The 16,982-nt window shown below is 43.5% G+C and overlaps 1 protein-coding gene across 2 annotated transcripts in view; it reads left to right on the forward strand.

The window, feature by feature from the left end:
• The window catches only part of MDN1 (midasin AAA ATPase 1), a 476,296-nt gene extending 463,786 nt beyond the window's left edge, over positions 1-12,510 (forward strand). For both annotated transcript variants that reach the window (XM_073589565.1, XM_073589566.1), the window contains exons 93-102: positions 5,261-5,431; positions 5,554-5,714; positions 5,973-6,053; positions 6,439-6,554; positions 6,807-6,981; positions 8,455-8,528; positions 8,974-9,088; positions 9,170-9,233; positions 11,025-11,167; positions 11,688-12,510. In XM_073589565.1, the coding sequence (XP_073445666.1) occupies positions 5,261-5,431; positions 5,554-5,714; positions 5,973-6,053; positions 6,439-6,554; positions 6,807-6,981; positions 8,455-8,528; positions 8,974-9,088; positions 9,170-9,233; positions 11,025-11,167; positions 11,688-11,876 (1,289 nt within the window). In that variant the 3' untranslated portion in view covers positions 11,877-12,510. The remainder of the gene's footprint in view (positions 1-5,260; positions 5,432-5,553; positions 5,715-5,972; positions 6,054-6,438; positions 6,555-6,806; positions 6,982-8,454; positions 8,529-8,973; positions 9,089-9,169; positions 9,234-11,024; positions 11,168-11,687) is intronic.
• The last annotated feature ends 4,472 nt before the right edge of the window (positions 12,511-16,982 follow it).

The raw sequence follows: 16,982 nt of genomic DNA on the forward strand, positions 1-16,982 counted from the left end.
TTCTGGTGTGGCGTCACTAAAGGATTCTAATGATAGAATTATAGAATCTTTAGCAAAGTCAACATTCGAAGCGGCTGCAGCAGTGCTAAGCCCAGCCTTCGCTTCATCTTGGGTAGTGAAGGCCATAGCCACTTGGGCAGAGGATCTCCGCAAGGGCATCCTAGATAAAGCCCAACCAGAGTAATTGGCCAAACTGGCCAACCAGATATCTCATGCAGGGGATTATCTGCTTTCTGCCTCCTTGGACGCCGCGTCTTGCGCAGATCAGGCGTCAAGCAACGTGGTAGCGATCCGACGTACAATTTGGCTCAAGGCTTGGCAGGCGGATTTGTCTTCAAAAAAGTCCCTTACCAATCTGCCTTTTCAGGGAGCGCGTCTCTTCGGATCCCAGCTGGACCAGATTATTAAGGAAGTCACTGGTGGCACGAGTTCCCTCCTCCCTCAGTCCAAGCCTCGCAGACCTCCGCTAAGACGTCAGTTTCGGCCCTTTCGGACTTTCCGCCGCTTCAATGCGGCAGACATCTTCTCTAACCAACAGAGACCGCAGGCACGCCAGGATAGAAAAAAGGTGTCCTTCAGACCCACTCCCTCCTGGCGATCTCACAACTCCCAGGCCGATCCTCCAGATCCAGATCTGGACGGTCCACATCAGCATGACTATCAACGAACTCCCGAGGGTCCTTCCCAATTAGGAGGTCGACTCCTTTTCTTCAGAGATGTCTGGCTTGCCTCAGTAGAGGACGCTTGGGTCAGGGAGGTTGTATCATCAGGATACAAGATAGAGTTCGTTTCTCGTCCCCGGGATCGTTTCTTCGTGTCCCGACCTCCAAAAGATCCCGCCTTAGTTCCGGGGTTCTTTGCGTCCATCGCCTCTCTCCTCAGTTCCGGAGCGATTGTGCCCGTTCCCGAATCAGAACGTTTCACAGGGTTTTATTCAAACCTGTTCGTGGTGCCGAAAAAAGGCGGTATAGTTCGCCCCATCTTGGACCTCAAGTTACTCAACATGAGAGTCCGACTGCGTCATTTCCGAATGGAGTCTCTTCGGTCGGTAATCGCTTCCATGGACACCCAGGAGTTCATGTGTTCAATAGACATCCAAGATGCCTATCTACACGTTCCCATATTTTCCGGCCATCAGAAATTCCTGCGTTTCGCGATCCGCCAGGAACATTACCAGTTTGTTGCACTGCCGTTCGGTCTCGCCACCGCACCCAGAGTGTTTACAAAGATCATGGCGGCGTTGATGGCCTTGTTGAGAATCAGAGGTCTCGTTCTTTTTCCGTACCTCGACGACATTCTGATCAAAGCTTCGTCCTTTCATCAAGCTCACCAAAGTCTTACCATCGTCCTCGACACCCTGTCCAATTTCGGGTGGCTCATCAACAAAAAGAAGTCCTGTCTTGTTCCGACACAACGTCTTGTGTTTCTGGGTCTATTGTTCGACACTCGTTGATCGAGGGGTTTTCTCCCACAAGAAAAGATTTGCTCCCTGCAGCGGGATGTACGATCGCTACAGATCTTACGACTTCCATCTCTCCGGACAACAATGAAAGTCCTGGGAAAGATGGTGGCGGCGACAGAGGCGGTTCCCTTTGCCCAATTTCACGCCAGACCTCTCCAACATGCCATCCTGTCTCTGTGGAACAGGTCTGTTCTTTCTCTGGACCGCCCAGTTCGTCTTTCATACCGGGTCAAGCAGTCCCTCAATTGGTGACTGACGTCTCCTCTCATCTCCCTAAGACGGTCTTTTCTCCCCATTCACTGGCAGATTGTGACGACGGATGCCAGCCTCCTCGGCTGGGGAGCAGTGTTCCGCGATCACACTGTTCAGGGTCGATGGTCGACACAGGAGTCAACCCTGCCGATCAACGTTCTCGAGATACGAGTGATTTATCTGTCTCTCGTTCACTGGGAGAGACTTCTCAGGGGCCTACCTATCCGGATTCAGACAGACAATGCCACAGCGGTGGCATATGTCAACGCCAGGGGGGGGTACACTGAGTGTCTCAGCCCTGGCAGTGGTGTCCAAGATTCTTCAATGGGCAGAGGTTTCAGTCCCGGCAATATCCGCGGTGCACATTCCCGACGTGGACAACTGGGCCGCCGATTTTCTAAGCCGCGAGGGTCTTGCGGCGGGAGAGTGGTCCCTACATCCGGAGGTATTTCTTCAGCTTTGCCATCGTTGGGGAACACCGGACGTAGATCTGCTAGCTTCTCGCCTCAACAGTAAAGTCCCACAGTTTGTATCCAGGGCTTGAGATCCCCTCGCAGTGGGCGCCGACGCTCTGGCCATTCCTTGGTTGCAGTTCGAGCTCCCCTACCTGTTCCCTACCCTGCCTCTTCTTCCCAGGCTGTTGATGAAAATCAAGGCGGAAGGAATTCCAGTCATCCTCATCGACCCGAATTAGCCCAGAAGGTCTTGGTTCGCTGATGTCGTCAACCTTCTCGCGGACGCCCCCTGGAAGCTTCCAGACAGGACAGATCTACTGTCTCAAGGTCCGATTTGCCACCCCAATTCTCAGCCTCTCAATTTAACGGCGTGGCTGTTGAGACCGAGGTTTTGAAACGATCAGGCTTTTCGGATCGAGTTATTCAGACCATGATCCGGGCCAGAAAGCCATCGTCTTCCAAAATTTATTACCGTACTTGGAAGGCCTATTTCACTTGGTGCGAGGCTAACAACATTCCGCCCATGCGTATTTTCGCTCCCTTCTGTCCTGGCGTTTCTTCAGGCAGGGCTTGGTGCAGGCCTTGCCCTCAGCTCTTTAAAAGGTCAAGTTTCGGCGCTGTCCGTTTTATTTTAGAAGACGTTGGCCTCCCGTCCTCAGGTCAAAAACTTCCTTCAAGGTTTGGCTCATGCGACTCCTCGGTACCGAGCGCCCGTAGATCCTTGGGATCTTAATTTGGTTATCGAGGTTCTGCAAGGTCCTCCCTTTGAACCTCTCAGGGAAGTTTCCCTATCTCTCCTTTCATGGAAAGTAGCCTTCCTAGTAGCCATCACCTCCTTCCGGCGCGTGTTGGAATTGGTGGCCCTCTCTTGCCGCTCTCATTTCTTGGTACTCCACCAGGACAAGGTAGTTCTGCGGTCTCCGCCTTCTTTCCTTCCTATGGTGGTGTCCACTTTCCACCTGAATGAGGACATTGTTCTCCCGTCCTTTTGTCCGGGTCCAGCTCACCCTCGGGAGCGGTCCTTGAACAAGCTGGACTTGGTCAGGGCGATGAAGGTCTACCTAGCTAGGACGACTCCTTTGCGGAAGACAGACTCTCTCTTCATCATTCCAGAGGGGGCGCGGAAAGGTCAGCCGGCCTCCAAAGCTACTATTGCTCGCTGGATCAGATCGGCAATTTTGGAGGCCTACCGGGTCAAACATCGATTGGCCCCTCCGGGAATTAGAGCCCACTCTACCCGGGCAGTGAGTGCCTCCTGGGCGGTGCGCCACAGAGCTTCCGCACTGCAGCTTTGCAAAGTTGCAACCTGGTCATCGGTTCACACGTTTGTGAAATTCTACAAAGTCCGCACCTACGCTTCGGCAGATGCCAGCCTAGGTAGAAAGATTCTGCAGGCAGCGGTGGTGAGTCCGCTGGCCTGATGGAAGTTTGTTCTCCCTCCCCAGGGACTGCTTTGGGACGTTCCATGGTCTCTGTGTCCCCCAATGAAGCGATAGAGAAAACAGGATTTTTGGGTTGCTTACTGTAAAATCTGTTTCTTGGAGCCTTCATTGGGGGACACAGAACCCTCCCATGTTCTACAACTCCTGTTCTTATGTTTTGTTAGTTATCTACAGTTGAGTTGTCTGTTCTGTTTTTCAATCTATTCTGTTACTTCTACTGCTTTCTCACTAACTGAGGAATTTCCTGCCGGTCGGTGGGGTGTACACTGCGGAGGAGGAACTAAACTTTTTTTGTGCATAGTGTCAGCCTCCTAGTGGCAGCAGCGTACACCCATGGTCTCTGTGTCCCCCAATGAAGGCTCCGAGAAACAGATTTTACGGTAAGCAACCCAAAAATCCTGTTTTTCCAATAGCTGTGTCTCTCTCCGTTTCATTGAAGCAGAAATGCCATCTGCGATTAAATCTCTTTGGGACAGGCAAAATAGCAAGTTCTTCCACTCCCTTATGAAAATGCCAGGAGTTAAATCCTCAGCTTGTAATTTTTTAGTCACGGTAAATAGGTGATTAAGCAGTTCCTTCAATTCAGCCACCTGTGTCCATTTACCTTCATTTAGGGTTACCTGAGGGTTCGCCATATCTATAAGAAACGGTTTTAGCCAGGATCAAAACTAGGGGGGCAGAACCTCATACTGTTCTGCAGAATCTCATACTGCACACCTCAGCTGCTGCAGAACCTTATACTGCACACCCCTACACTTGAAAATAAAGCCTGCACCTTAAGATGTGGTGAATGCAGTCTATTTATTCCAACTATCAGTTGATGTTGATGTGTTACTGAAGACGAGCAATGCCTGTCCTGGGCGTCCTTTCTGGCAGCTATGAGGTGTACCTGACTGGTGCTAAAAAAAATGGAGTGTTTAGTATGTGTGCTACCCGGCTTTCATTCTTTTTGGTACAGATAAGATATGGATAGACAGATATGGATAAATGGATAGATAGAGCAGATTTTTAATCTGCTTTTGCTATTGGAAACATTATCTATGAGCTCCAAAACCTTTCAGGTGATGCGGTTTTTTAAAAAGCTGATCTGCTTTTGCAGCTGAAAAACGTATCCTCAAAAAACGCAGCAAAAGCGCTGTGTGTGAATGTAACCTTAGATCAGGACTAGAACAGCCATTTATAGGACATTTCATAACTTTCCCAAATTCCTATGAAAAAATATTCAGCACATTCTGCATTGAACTACTGTACCCAATTTATTATATATATTAGGAGTCGGAGTCGGACCATTTTATTCCGACTCCACCAAAATGAGCTCCGACTCCACAGCCCTGGTTACTACGATATTCCTTCCGTTATAGAGAAACATACAAAGCCTATCTTGACCTTAAGCAAGGCTTAGTGCATTGCTTTCTCCAGATATTTGTGTTTTAACTGTGTGGTCACTACATAGCGAGTAACTGTTGACGTGCCGAATGATTGCTATTCTGAGTGACAACTACTAGTGCATGAGGATTGCATTACTTGGTGAGATGCACAATAAATGTGAGATGACCTGTTCTAGTTCATTCCTATTTGACGTTTCTGTATTTTGCCCTAGAACGGTGATGTCTGTACAGGGTGTTTAGACGTCTTTATTTTCTTTACAGATACCGCCAGTAAAGAGCAAGAGAAATCCATACAGCCTCGGAAAGAGGAAAAGGATGAAAATGCAGCCCAAGATGTGGAAATGGAGATACAAGAAGATGAGTGTCTTGAATCTGTCACTGTGGAACAGCTAAAGCCGGAGCAGTCAAAGTCCAGAGAGTCCCTTGTACATGGTAAATGTTCTAAAATATGCCTTATCCAATTTATAAAGTAGTTCATTTGCTGTATTCCCAAAAATATCATCATTTGCTATGGACTACAAAGTATTTCAAGAGACTACCTGTATCACACACAGGGCCCATGGAATCTGATCCTGAGGTGCAGGGTGTCACTAATGAAGATGAGATGCCGATCAGAGATTGTGAACCCACAAATACCGACATGGTGAAACCTGACCGAAGCATGGAATCGAGTATACATGCTGTCTGGGATCTTCTAAGAGAGCAACCCGTGCAGGTATGACCTGTTATATTCATTGCTATAGATCTTGGTTTGTTATACATTTCACTCCGAAAGACTCCTGCACCTAGACTTACTCATCGCCATCTGACGGGAGGTGCGCTGCCATATTGTAGAAAAATGTTTTCATGGCACATTTTTGTAAACTTCTACAATGTTACTTTTGGCTTTAAGGTTTTATGTTTTATTTTCTCCATATATGTGAATGTTACTAGCATGCAAATAAAGAAGATATTTTACTTGTATTCTGAACAGTCTGCACAAAATCTTGAAGAGCTGAGGAAAGAACTTGAAAAGCAGCTTGAATCCTGGTACGCCCATGGCGATGCTGAAGAGGTGAGGACTTTAGCCTAAGCTTTCATTTAGGGGTACTGGAACTTTCCTTCCTTTGCGTTTACCCGGTTCCCTCTTCTTTATACATTCACCACTCTCAAGGTAAATTTTACCCCAGAGTAGTCCCTTTTTCGCCTACTCTAACTTTTTCTATTGTTAGTTAACCAAGGTGGGTATTTTGTCTTTGTAGGTTTATTAAACCGGTAATTCTTCTTTGTAATAATTTTATACTTGTGCCATTTTCCTTATTCTGGACATAGCACTTCATGTCCATTTTTATATGCTCATCCATTCTGTTTCACTGTCATGACATGGCAAATTAGTATTTAACAATGGTGTCATTCTCACTGTATAAAATACTAGTACTCTGCTGTCATTTTTCTTACAGGAGAAGACGGCGGCTGAAATGTGGCAGAGTTACCTTCTTCTCACCGCTCCCCTGTCTCAGCAGTTGTGTGAACAGCTCCGACTTATACTAGAGCCTACAAAAGCGGCCAAACTCAAGTGAGTATACAGTATATTCCACGATTTCAGTATAGGAATATGTTCACCTGAAGACAGGGATATTCGCTGCGTCCTCTATTTTACCAGCCGGCTCCTGATGGCGTTAGCATGAATTAATTGACAAGAACAGTTCATCCGGTTACATAAATGTCAATCAGTAACTATATTAAACATCAGAAATTGTCACTGAAGGATAATTTTGACTGAGCAGAAAAGGTCATTGTATCATCTTCTTTGATTTAACTCTTGTAGAGGGGATTACAGAACTGGGAAGAGACTGAATATGCGGAAAGTGATTCCATACATCGCCAGTCAGTTCCGAAAAGACAAAATCTGGCTGCGCAGAACGAAGCCCAGTAAACGAGAATACCAGATCTGTTTAGCTATAGATGATTCATCCAGTATGGTTGATAACCACTCCAAACAGGTTAGAAATTGTCGCCCTGGTAGTTAACCCTTTGAAGGCCAGTAGGTTTTTAGTTTTTGCACTTTCATTCTTTCCTCCTCCTCTTCCAATAGACGTAACTTTATTTTTTATTCAATATAGATGTGGGGGGGCTTAATGTTTTTTGGGTTTTTTTGTACTAAATAAACAAAAGAAAAATTCCATTTGTGGTGAGAAAAAGCAATAACACATTTTTGTTTTTACGGCGATCATTGTGCAGTAAAATGATCTAGAAACATGTTTGTCCATGTCTGTCCGATTACAGCAATACCAAACATGCATTGTTTTTTTTTTTGTTTTTTTTTCAGAATACGATAAAAAAAAATTTGCTTTCATGTTGCAATTTTTCGAGACCCATTACTTTTTATTCTGTTTATGGGGCTGAGTGAGGGGGCTTGTTTTGTGGTGAGCAAATGTTTTTTGTAATACCAGTTTTGTATGGATAAGATGCTCTGATTGCTTTTATAGACTTTTAGGAACACAGCAATAACAAAATGACTGTTTTCCTTTATTTTTTTCAGGCGAAAAAGGAGTAGTTTATTTTTATTTATATTTTTTAATATGTATATTTTTAAAAACTTTTTTTGTCCCATTATAACCTGCAATAACACAGTATTGTAGTGAATGGTGGAAATTTCGGTCTCTTATGGAGTCCAGCCTATTGGTGAGATGACAGCAGTGGGTGTTTTTAGCAGATCCCCCCCCTCCCCCAATCTATCATAGTAACCCATCAGACATTCACACTGCAGCAGAGCACAGTCACGTAAACATTTAAATTCCACTGTCAGAGATTGACAACAATGTTTAAAGGAGTTGTCCACTACTTGGACAACCCTTTCTCATTACCCATGCTTATAGTCGCCACCTGTACCAGTGCCGTTCCAGCAGTGTCAGCACTCGTGTTCCTGGGACTCATGGGAGATTATGTCCCAACAGCCCTGTGCCCAATCAGCGCTGGTGTCACTGTCCCCAACTTCAGATGTATAAGTAATTAGCAGGAGGTGAACGGCCAGCTGCACCTCTCACTTCCTCTTGATTAATTATATGTCCTAAGTCGGGGACCATGACACCAGCGCTGATTGGGCACAGGGCTCTTTTGTCATAATCTCACATGTGGTCATTGGAGTGTTAGTGCTGAAACCGCTGGCACGGGAGGTGAGTATAAGCGTTTTTATTTTAATGTGGGGATTGAGAAAGGGTTTATTCTCGTGGTGTACATCCCTTTTAAAAGATTACCAGCTGTGGCTTTCAGAAACTGATGCTAGCTATATTATGTAGCCAACAACAGCCATGCCTGGAGGGAGCTCAACTTCTGAGCCCCCGCCACACATTAATACCCCTAATTTATGTCCTAATGCATGAATGGAAATCATATATAAAAAATCTGGTTAGATGGTTATCTCTAGGAATAAAATTAATTTGTGGGATTGTTTTTATTGATTTTTTTTTTCTTAGCTTGCCTATGAGTCCCTGGCAGTGATAGGAAATGCACTGACACTCCTGGAAGTTGGTCAAATCGCTGTGTACAGGTATGTAACTTGTGTTGAGTCTGCACGCCATACATATTGTTGCTTATACTTTATTTGTAGACACTGTATTTAACCTCTCTAACTGCCAAGGACATTGTTTTTCCTAACCACCTAAACCATCTTTTGTACAAAAAAAAAAAAAAAAGTCAAGTTGGCAAGGAGAGTGTAATGGGAAACATTTTCCTGTTTCTGCAATAGAATTTGTAAATCATGTGTTTGACTTTAAAAAGTATGATGATGATTTTCTGTTCAGCTTAGCTGTGATTATGCGTGATCTGATGTAGAATACTGCTATCCACTCTTTAGTTTCTGCTATTTGAATCATTACAGTACAGTTTAACAAGGTGAATCCCCATTCCTCACTTTTTAATGAGGTCCTGTTAATTGTGGATATATCTTTTTGTGCGAAGTATATGTACACTCATGTGATCTGTTTTTACTTTAGTTTTGGAGAAAGCGTCAAGCTTTTACATCCTTTCCATGAACAATTTAGTGAGCAGTCTGGCTCCAGAATACTTAGTCAGTGCAAGTTTCAGCAAAAGAAAACCCTGCTCGCCCAGGTAACCAAAGAAATCTATATATCTCATCCATGAGCTTACCTTTTAGTCCTAGGTCTGATGGTTCACTTTTTTCCCCTACAGTTTTTAGAATCTTGTGTGCCCATGTTTGCTGATGCACAACAAATGCTTCAAGTCAGTAATTCAGGTGAGCGAAGACGTGTAAAAGATTTTTCTGTGCATTATCTGGCATGTCCTGTGACTATTCTAGCAATGTAATCAACAGAAATGGTTAAACCAACCTATATTATGAATGTGTATGCTTTATCATCAAGTATTGTCCTATCTTTGCTGGGAATTTGCTGTTCTTAAGGTGGGATTAAACGTCTTCCCTTAGGCAATACCTCAAAATGTTCTACTTATCCCTAACAACCTATTTTGTGCCTTCATTCTGTAGCGTTTTTTTTTTTTTAAGCAGAAGTATTCTTTTACTTTGCTGACTTGTACTTCAAAGTCATTGCATGGGAACTAAAATCGGTTATTTCTGTTCCCATTGCAATGTAAAAACAATTATTTTTTGTGACTAGTTGACTTCCAATAAAAATAAGTGAAAGAAGATGTATTTTATATATTCAAGCAAAACCCAAAGAAATGAACTGGAGTATAAGTTGGTATATATGCAAAGTGTAGGCGCATGTTCACACTGGCCATTAAACAAAGATAGACAAAATGAAAATATACCCGGCTGTAAGTAAGAAAAAAAGCAATAGTGCATACAAATAGCATAGGGGAGTAGTTTGATTTTAAAAAAAAAAAAGTAAATGCCTTCCCACCAGTGCCAAGGTGTACCCAGTCGGGGACGGTCCTGACCTCTAGTGTATTAAAGGGGATCTGTCACCCTTTTTATCCCCTATTAGCTGCCAGCATAGACAACGGGGGCTTATCTACAGCGTTCTGTAATGCTGTAGATAAGCCCCCGATGTAAACTGAAAGAGAAGAAAAACACATTATATTATACTCACCGAGGTGGGCGGTCCGGTCCGATGGGTGTTGCGGTCCGGCGCCTCCCTTCTTCATGCGATGACGTCCTCTTGTCCCGTCCTGAAATGGCTCCGGCGCAGGCGCATTGCTCTGCCCTGTTGAGGGCAGAGCAGAATTCTGCAGTGCGCAGGCGCCTGACCTCTCCCGACACCTGTGCACTGCAGGACTCTGCTCTTCCTTCAACAGGGCAAAGCAGTGCGCCGGAGCCATTACAGGATGGGAGAAGAGGATGTAATCGCATGAAGAAGGGAGGCGCCGGATGGGACGGCGACACCCATCGGACCGGACCGCCCACCTCGGTGAGTATAATATAACGTGTTTTTCTTCTCTTTCAGGTTACATCGGAGGCTTATCTACAGCATTACAGAATGCTGTAGATAAGCCCCCGATGTCTATGCCAGCAGCTGCAAAGCCAAAAAAAGGGTGACAGATTCCCTTTAAGTGCCCTTTTTACTTATAGCAGGGTATATATTCATTTGTTCATTTTGTTTTCCTCTTAGTATTATATAATTAGATAGATTTCTAGCACAATGCTATGATCACTTGCATCACTTACTGCCATAGTCTATTGATATTGGTGTACCCTCTTGTTCGAATCCCTGCGAATGCATGATTTGCTGCTGTTAGCCTCAACACCAGAGGGGGATTGCCTGCCTGTTAGATTATCCCCACGTGTTGCTGCTGTCTAACAGCCACAAGTCATGCAGGCAGGGACAAGAACATAACATACGAGCACGCCCACGATACTCGGATAACACCCAAGCGTGCTAAGATAAGACGTTATCCGAGCATGTTCGCTCATCACTAGTTCCTATCCACTCCTTGGAGGCAGAGAACTATTTTCTTGCATTACAAATTTCATCAGCTCAGTCTTGATATTGAGGAGAGCAGCAACAGCACATCCCAAAAAGAATGTTATTCTGGACAATGACTCCTAATGCATTATGTTTTGTTTCAGAAACCGCCCAACTGCTTATCATAGTATCTGATGGAAGAGGACTGTTTGTAGAGGGGAAAGACCGTGTCACAAGTGCAGTAAAGGCAGCCCGCAACGCTAACATATTTATTATTTTCATCATTTTGGACAGCCCTACTTCCAAGGTGAATGTTTTTTAGTGTATTTGTGCAGATGCAGTCTTTCCATATTAACCAAGGTGCTATTTTGTACACACAATAATAGGCCACTGACGAAGGAGGGAAAAATAGACAGAAATTAAGTAAATATATAAAGCGTATAATGACATGGTGGTCTGAACATCTTCATTATAATTGTATCCTTACAGATGGATAACTTCTTTTCTATACATGTATGACTCGACTATTACATTCTGTCTAAATTGGTGCAAATCAACTTTACCTTTATTTTTGAGTGTTTCCAATAAGTTTCAGTACCGTGCCATTTATCCATCAGGATGCAGAATCCCTAGAGGGTAAAACCTACTTATTAACTATTGTAAAACTTATATCAGCGGTTCAACTTGAATTTTTGGCTTTAATGCACACCCCTTAGTTTTAGTGTATGTGGGTGATGAATACATTCTTTGCTTTCCCCATTGCACTGCTGTCTCTTTTTCTTTCTGTCTTCCTAGTGTAGCTGTTAACAATCTCGTATTGTTTTTAGGATTCCATCTTGAATATTAAAGTGCCAATTTTTACTGACCCCAAAGAGATGCCAAAAATGATATCTTACATGGAACAATTTCCGTTTCCATTTTACATCATTCTTCGAGATGTGAACTCTCTTCCTGAAACACTCAGTGATGCCCTCAGGCAGTGGTTTGAGCTGGTGACTACCTCAGAACATGTGTAAACCATGCCTGTATACCGGCACAACAGCCTGCTCTCTGGCAGCAGCAGAATGGCGTCATTATTGGGGAAGAGTCCTGGAACTGTGCACAGCGGAATAAAACTGCATCTCCTGCAGCTCAGGTCAAGTCATTTCAATGATGCAGGAAGTGATTATGCAATGTACCTGTTAATTAGAAAATGACATACCTTCTAAGATGTGATGGCGTCCTATAGCCATCTCGCCATTCTCGTGTATTACATAACCAGTTTATTCTAAAACCAAGCACACTGCTTCCTGCGGTGCACAGTGGACGGACAAACGGAGGGGATGATTGTAAGGCATAATATGTAGAAATGTAGGACGTGTTTGTATTTTTCCCAAGTAAAACAAATACAAAAATCCAAGGTTTTATTTTTGTAATAAACCAAAGTTCCCTAGTTCCCTGAGAATCCAAACATTTCTACTCTTGTTGTGGTCTGACTTGTTTTCCATACTCCATATCGTAAATCACAACATTATACTGTGAAGCCTGCACATTTTGTACTATATTGTTAGAACATACAAGTTCTTTGTCTGTCACACGTTTGACTTTTTTTTTAATTATTTTTGTTAACCCCATAGCTATGCAGCCTAATAAAGATCATTCGTAACTGTATCATTCTGGTTTATGAAAGAGTCCTGCCTGCTACAAGCATTCAGGTATTGCTTTGTATTTTGTGTTTGCATTCTCCCACATGTATATATCTCAAATGATGGTGAACTGAAGGCTATGATTACCATTATGACTCAAACATCATAAAATAAGTGTTCTGACCAGTGGAGAAGGTTTAGTTTTATAGTCAGAATAATTTTTAGTATTATAAAATTGTTTGGTACATTAACAGTTAACATGTCCTCTATAAATGATAGTTTGGGCGGGTTGTGTTGCTCCACAGAATCTGGAATAAACGATTCTATGTACTACTGAAGGTGGTGGGTCATCTACCAACATGGGCTGCTTTAGTTCTGTCTGTTGATAAAGGATAAGCTGGCGGTCAAGTGAAGCATAACCCATCATTTATGAAATCAAATCAGTACACGATGGAGCTCAGGCATGGAAGTACAATGATTACATATACATGATACATGCTAAGTTATTGAAATAAATGTGCAGAGAAATGTGTGGACAGGTCTGGTGCACTGTCTAGAAGCAATTGTCTAATCCTGGACAACCTCTTTGAGGAAATCTTCATATTTTGAATGGTGTAGGACTCTCTTCATCTTAAGATCATGCAAACAAACTTTGTGAATAAAACCCTGTGTCTTATAAGTGCCAGTTCACTTTTTCCTTTTGGATTTTGCCCTAGAACAAGCCCACTAAGGCCTGGATCACACTTCCGTTTTTTTAAATCCATCGTTTTCCGTTTTCCCCATAGACTTGCATTAGCGGCTACCGCGGATCCGTCAAAAAAACGGATCCAAACGGATCCGTTAGCAGAAAAAAACAGAAACGGATCCGTTTGGCGGACACAAAAAATGGATGTGTAAAACAGGGCTTATCCTGAGCACTACTTTTAATCCCGTGGTGACATCCCCATATATTTAGAGTGGGTTCAAGAGCTGAGACCACTCCATACAGAGTTCGTGTTGGGGATGTACAATTGGCACCAAAGAGTACTACAATTAGATCCATCTCTTATTGCAACAGTACATCCACTTCTGTCTAGTTACAATGGCGATGATTGCTTCTATCAGCCAATGAAGTGTTGATAGGTTGTCTTAACAGCTATGTGCCTATGAAGGTTTAAATCCACCCACCCTTTTCCTGCAATACTAATAGTGAAATCTGAAAAATAAACATTTTGTATTATCGCATAATTGTCCAAACTAATAAAATATTAAATGTATCTCATACGGTGAACATTGAAACGTAAAATATATACTTAATGTGTTTCTTTTTTCTTTTTTTTGTTTTGTCATGAATATATCAAAAATGCTCTGGACCCCCAAACTGGAACTAATAGCAACCTACATGCTATTTTTCAATTTATTTATTTTTTAAGTTCAGTATATGATAAAATGAGTGGTGTAGTTTTAGGGAATACAGCTACATAATTGTAATGGGGAGTTAGTCACGAAGGATCAAGAGAAGGCGGAGTTACTGAATGGGATTTTTAGCTCTGTGTAGACCAAAGAAAAGGGAGTGACTGATGTAGCCGATTCCAGTGCTGCTGCTGATCAGACATCAAACATACTTGTAAAATCTGTGTGAACAAGACTCTGTGCCCACATGGGCTACATCCAAGGGACTCAGCTCAATTATTGCTCTGCCCCTATGCATAACTTAAATACTGTGCCAAGTGAGTGTCATAAAGGTAAAGTGGTACACAATTTCAAAAAGGGCTCCTGGTATCTTTCACCAGGGTAATTAATGATCAGTAATCTTAATGGGAACTTGTCACTGAATTCATGCTGCCCAAACCAAGGAAGTATGAATCAGAACCTGGGTACACGGTTGCAGTCAAGTATGTTTCATTCTGAAACTTCAGGACGTCATAGAAAACATGGTGCACGGTGCCTCAGTGGGTTTGAATCCCACCAAGGACAACATCTGCAAGGAGTTTGTATGTTTTCCCCGTGTTTGCGTGGGTTTCCTCCCACATTCCAAAGACATACTGATAGGGAATTTAGATTGTGAGCCCCATTGGGGGACAGTGATGATAATGTGTGCAAACTGTAAAGCGCTGCGGAATATGTTAGCGCTATATAAGAATAAAGATTATTATTATTTAGATTATGGTTCGAAAAACTGCTTTACCTACCTCCGCTCCAGGTGTTGCGGTCTCTCACTTTGGACACACGTGGGAGAGACGGGTTGGTAAACTAAGTTAAACTAAGTGAGGAGAAGCCCGCCAGAAACCATTTCTGCCTCATCTTGTCTCTTCAAACAGTTTTCCCTGAAACGCCAGAGTGAGAGTTACATGTCTATAATTGCTTAGCCAGGGTCTGATTCATGCTGCCTGTAGTTTGGGTAGCATGAGCTAGGTTTCAGGCTCCCTTTAGCATCCAATGTGGGGAAAATATCTGAGAGGCTTATAACTGTATTATATACAGGAGTGTGTGGTAGAAAATAACATACCAGTAGTGTTCAAAATAATGGCAGTCCAATATGACTAACCAGATTAATCACCGTTTTTGGTATAAATTATATTACCAGATGTAAAACAATTTACCAGTTGGTGTGGTAGATTCTAAGAAAACCAACAGACTCGCATTCATGATCTGCATATTTTTGAGTCTGTATATTAGAATAATTAATTGAAAGGGGGGGGGGTGTTCAAAATAATAGCAGTATGTAGTTCAATTAGTGAGGTCAATCATTCCGTGAACAGTTGTGAATCAGGTGGCCCTTATTTACGGGTGAAGCCAGGACATGTTGTACCATGTATTTCTCCCTGAAAGCCTGAGAAATATTGGTCATTAGAGACATTGTTCCGAAGAACAGCGTATTTTGATTAAAAAAGTTGTTTGGAGAGGGTAACACTTAGGCTGGAGTCACACTAGAGAGAAATACGGACGAGTGAGAGGCGCTAAAACCACACATTGCACTTGGACCAATGTTTTGCTATAGGGCAGCTCCCATCATCCGTATATTTCTCTGCCGTAGTTTACAGGCCATAACAATCGCAGCATGCTGCGATTGTCAGTGTATTACGGGCAAAATACGCCAATGCAAGTCTATGGGGGCGAGAAAAATAAAGAGTACACAAAGACCACACTTGTGACTTGCGAGAAATACGCACCGGTGTCCTTTTTCAAAAGCTGGCAATTCATTTTGCGATACAGTAAAATCACACTGACATGTTTAATAAAGAAACGAAGACTTCTGGCTCCGCCATGTGCAGACGCGGGTGAGGGAGCTCCCACTGACCGCCGCAAAAACTTGGCATTTACACAGAGCCCTGACACACACCAGGTACTGGGAGAATCGCGGGATAGTCCGGGACCGATCGCTGCATGGATCGGTTTGTCACGAGAGTCACGGAGACGGCCTGCAGAGCGGGAGCACAGTAATGGCGCCGGAGATGCAGACACAAGCACAGGCAGGTCGGGCACACGGGGAGATAGAACTGGAGGAAACCCCAGGGAATGAAGGGGGATACAGTCAGCGAGATGCAGTGGAAACAGGAGGCACATTGGAAGTGCAGCTGTACGCTCATGGCCCAATAAATTTTAAACAGCAAAAGAAATGGCATCATATCTAGCTGAAGACTTCAAGCAGGCAGTGGCTGACATGATTCAATCTACCACTAAGGAGCTGCACACTAAGGTGACTCACCAGGAACAGCAGCTACAGGAGGCAGAGCAAAGGATTTCTGAGGCTGAGGACAAAGTTATCCAGCTAGAGAAACAAATCAGCGATTTAATGAAACAGTCATCCTATACTATGGATAAACTGGAGGAATCTAGAAAATAGCTCTCGCAGAAATAATCTGAAATTGATAGGCCTCCCAGAGTCAATAAATGCACAGCAGCTAAATGACATCTATGAGGTGGAACTGCCGAAAGAATTAAAGCTGTCATATAAATGCAAAGTGCAGCGTGCACACAGGATAGGCCCCCCTAGAGATGCCTCTGACACTGAGGGAGGCAGGAATAAGCAAAATAACAAGGAAGCACAGAAACCACATCAATCGGTGGCACAGTACTTAAATTTTAAAGATAAGGAAGAAATACTCGGGGCTTATAAAGGGAGACTGCGACCACTGATAATACAGGGACACAAAGTCCTATTATTTGGAGATTACTCGGCAGAGGTGACACGGAGAAGGGCATTCAGCAAAATATGCACTTTGTTGTTTAAACGCAACATCAGATTCCAGCTAAATTACCCAGCAACGCTGCGATTTAGGACAAGAGATGGAGTGATTAGGTCATTTACAGACCCCAAGGAGGCCATGAAAAATATGTCCCAGCAGCAGCCTGCATCTGGCCAACAATCACCTGATAATGCCAGTCCACCGAGGGAGGTAGCAAGGGGAGACGCCAAGGATGTAAGGGGGAAGACCTGCCCTTATAGCTTAAGATCGGAGTTGCAGTTGGAAGGAGAGATAGTAAAAGAGAGACAATGGCTAAAGAACCCCAATG

The sequence above is a fragment of the Dendrobates tinctorius genome, unplaced genomic scaffold (genome assembly GCF_039654945.1).
Source record: "Dendrobates tinctorius isolate UK_male_01 unplaced genomic scaffold, ASM3965494v1 ptg000111l, whole genome shotgun sequence".
Taxonomy (NCBI): Eukaryota; Metazoa; Chordata; class Amphibia; order Anura; family Dendrobatidae; genus Dendrobates; species Dendrobates tinctorius.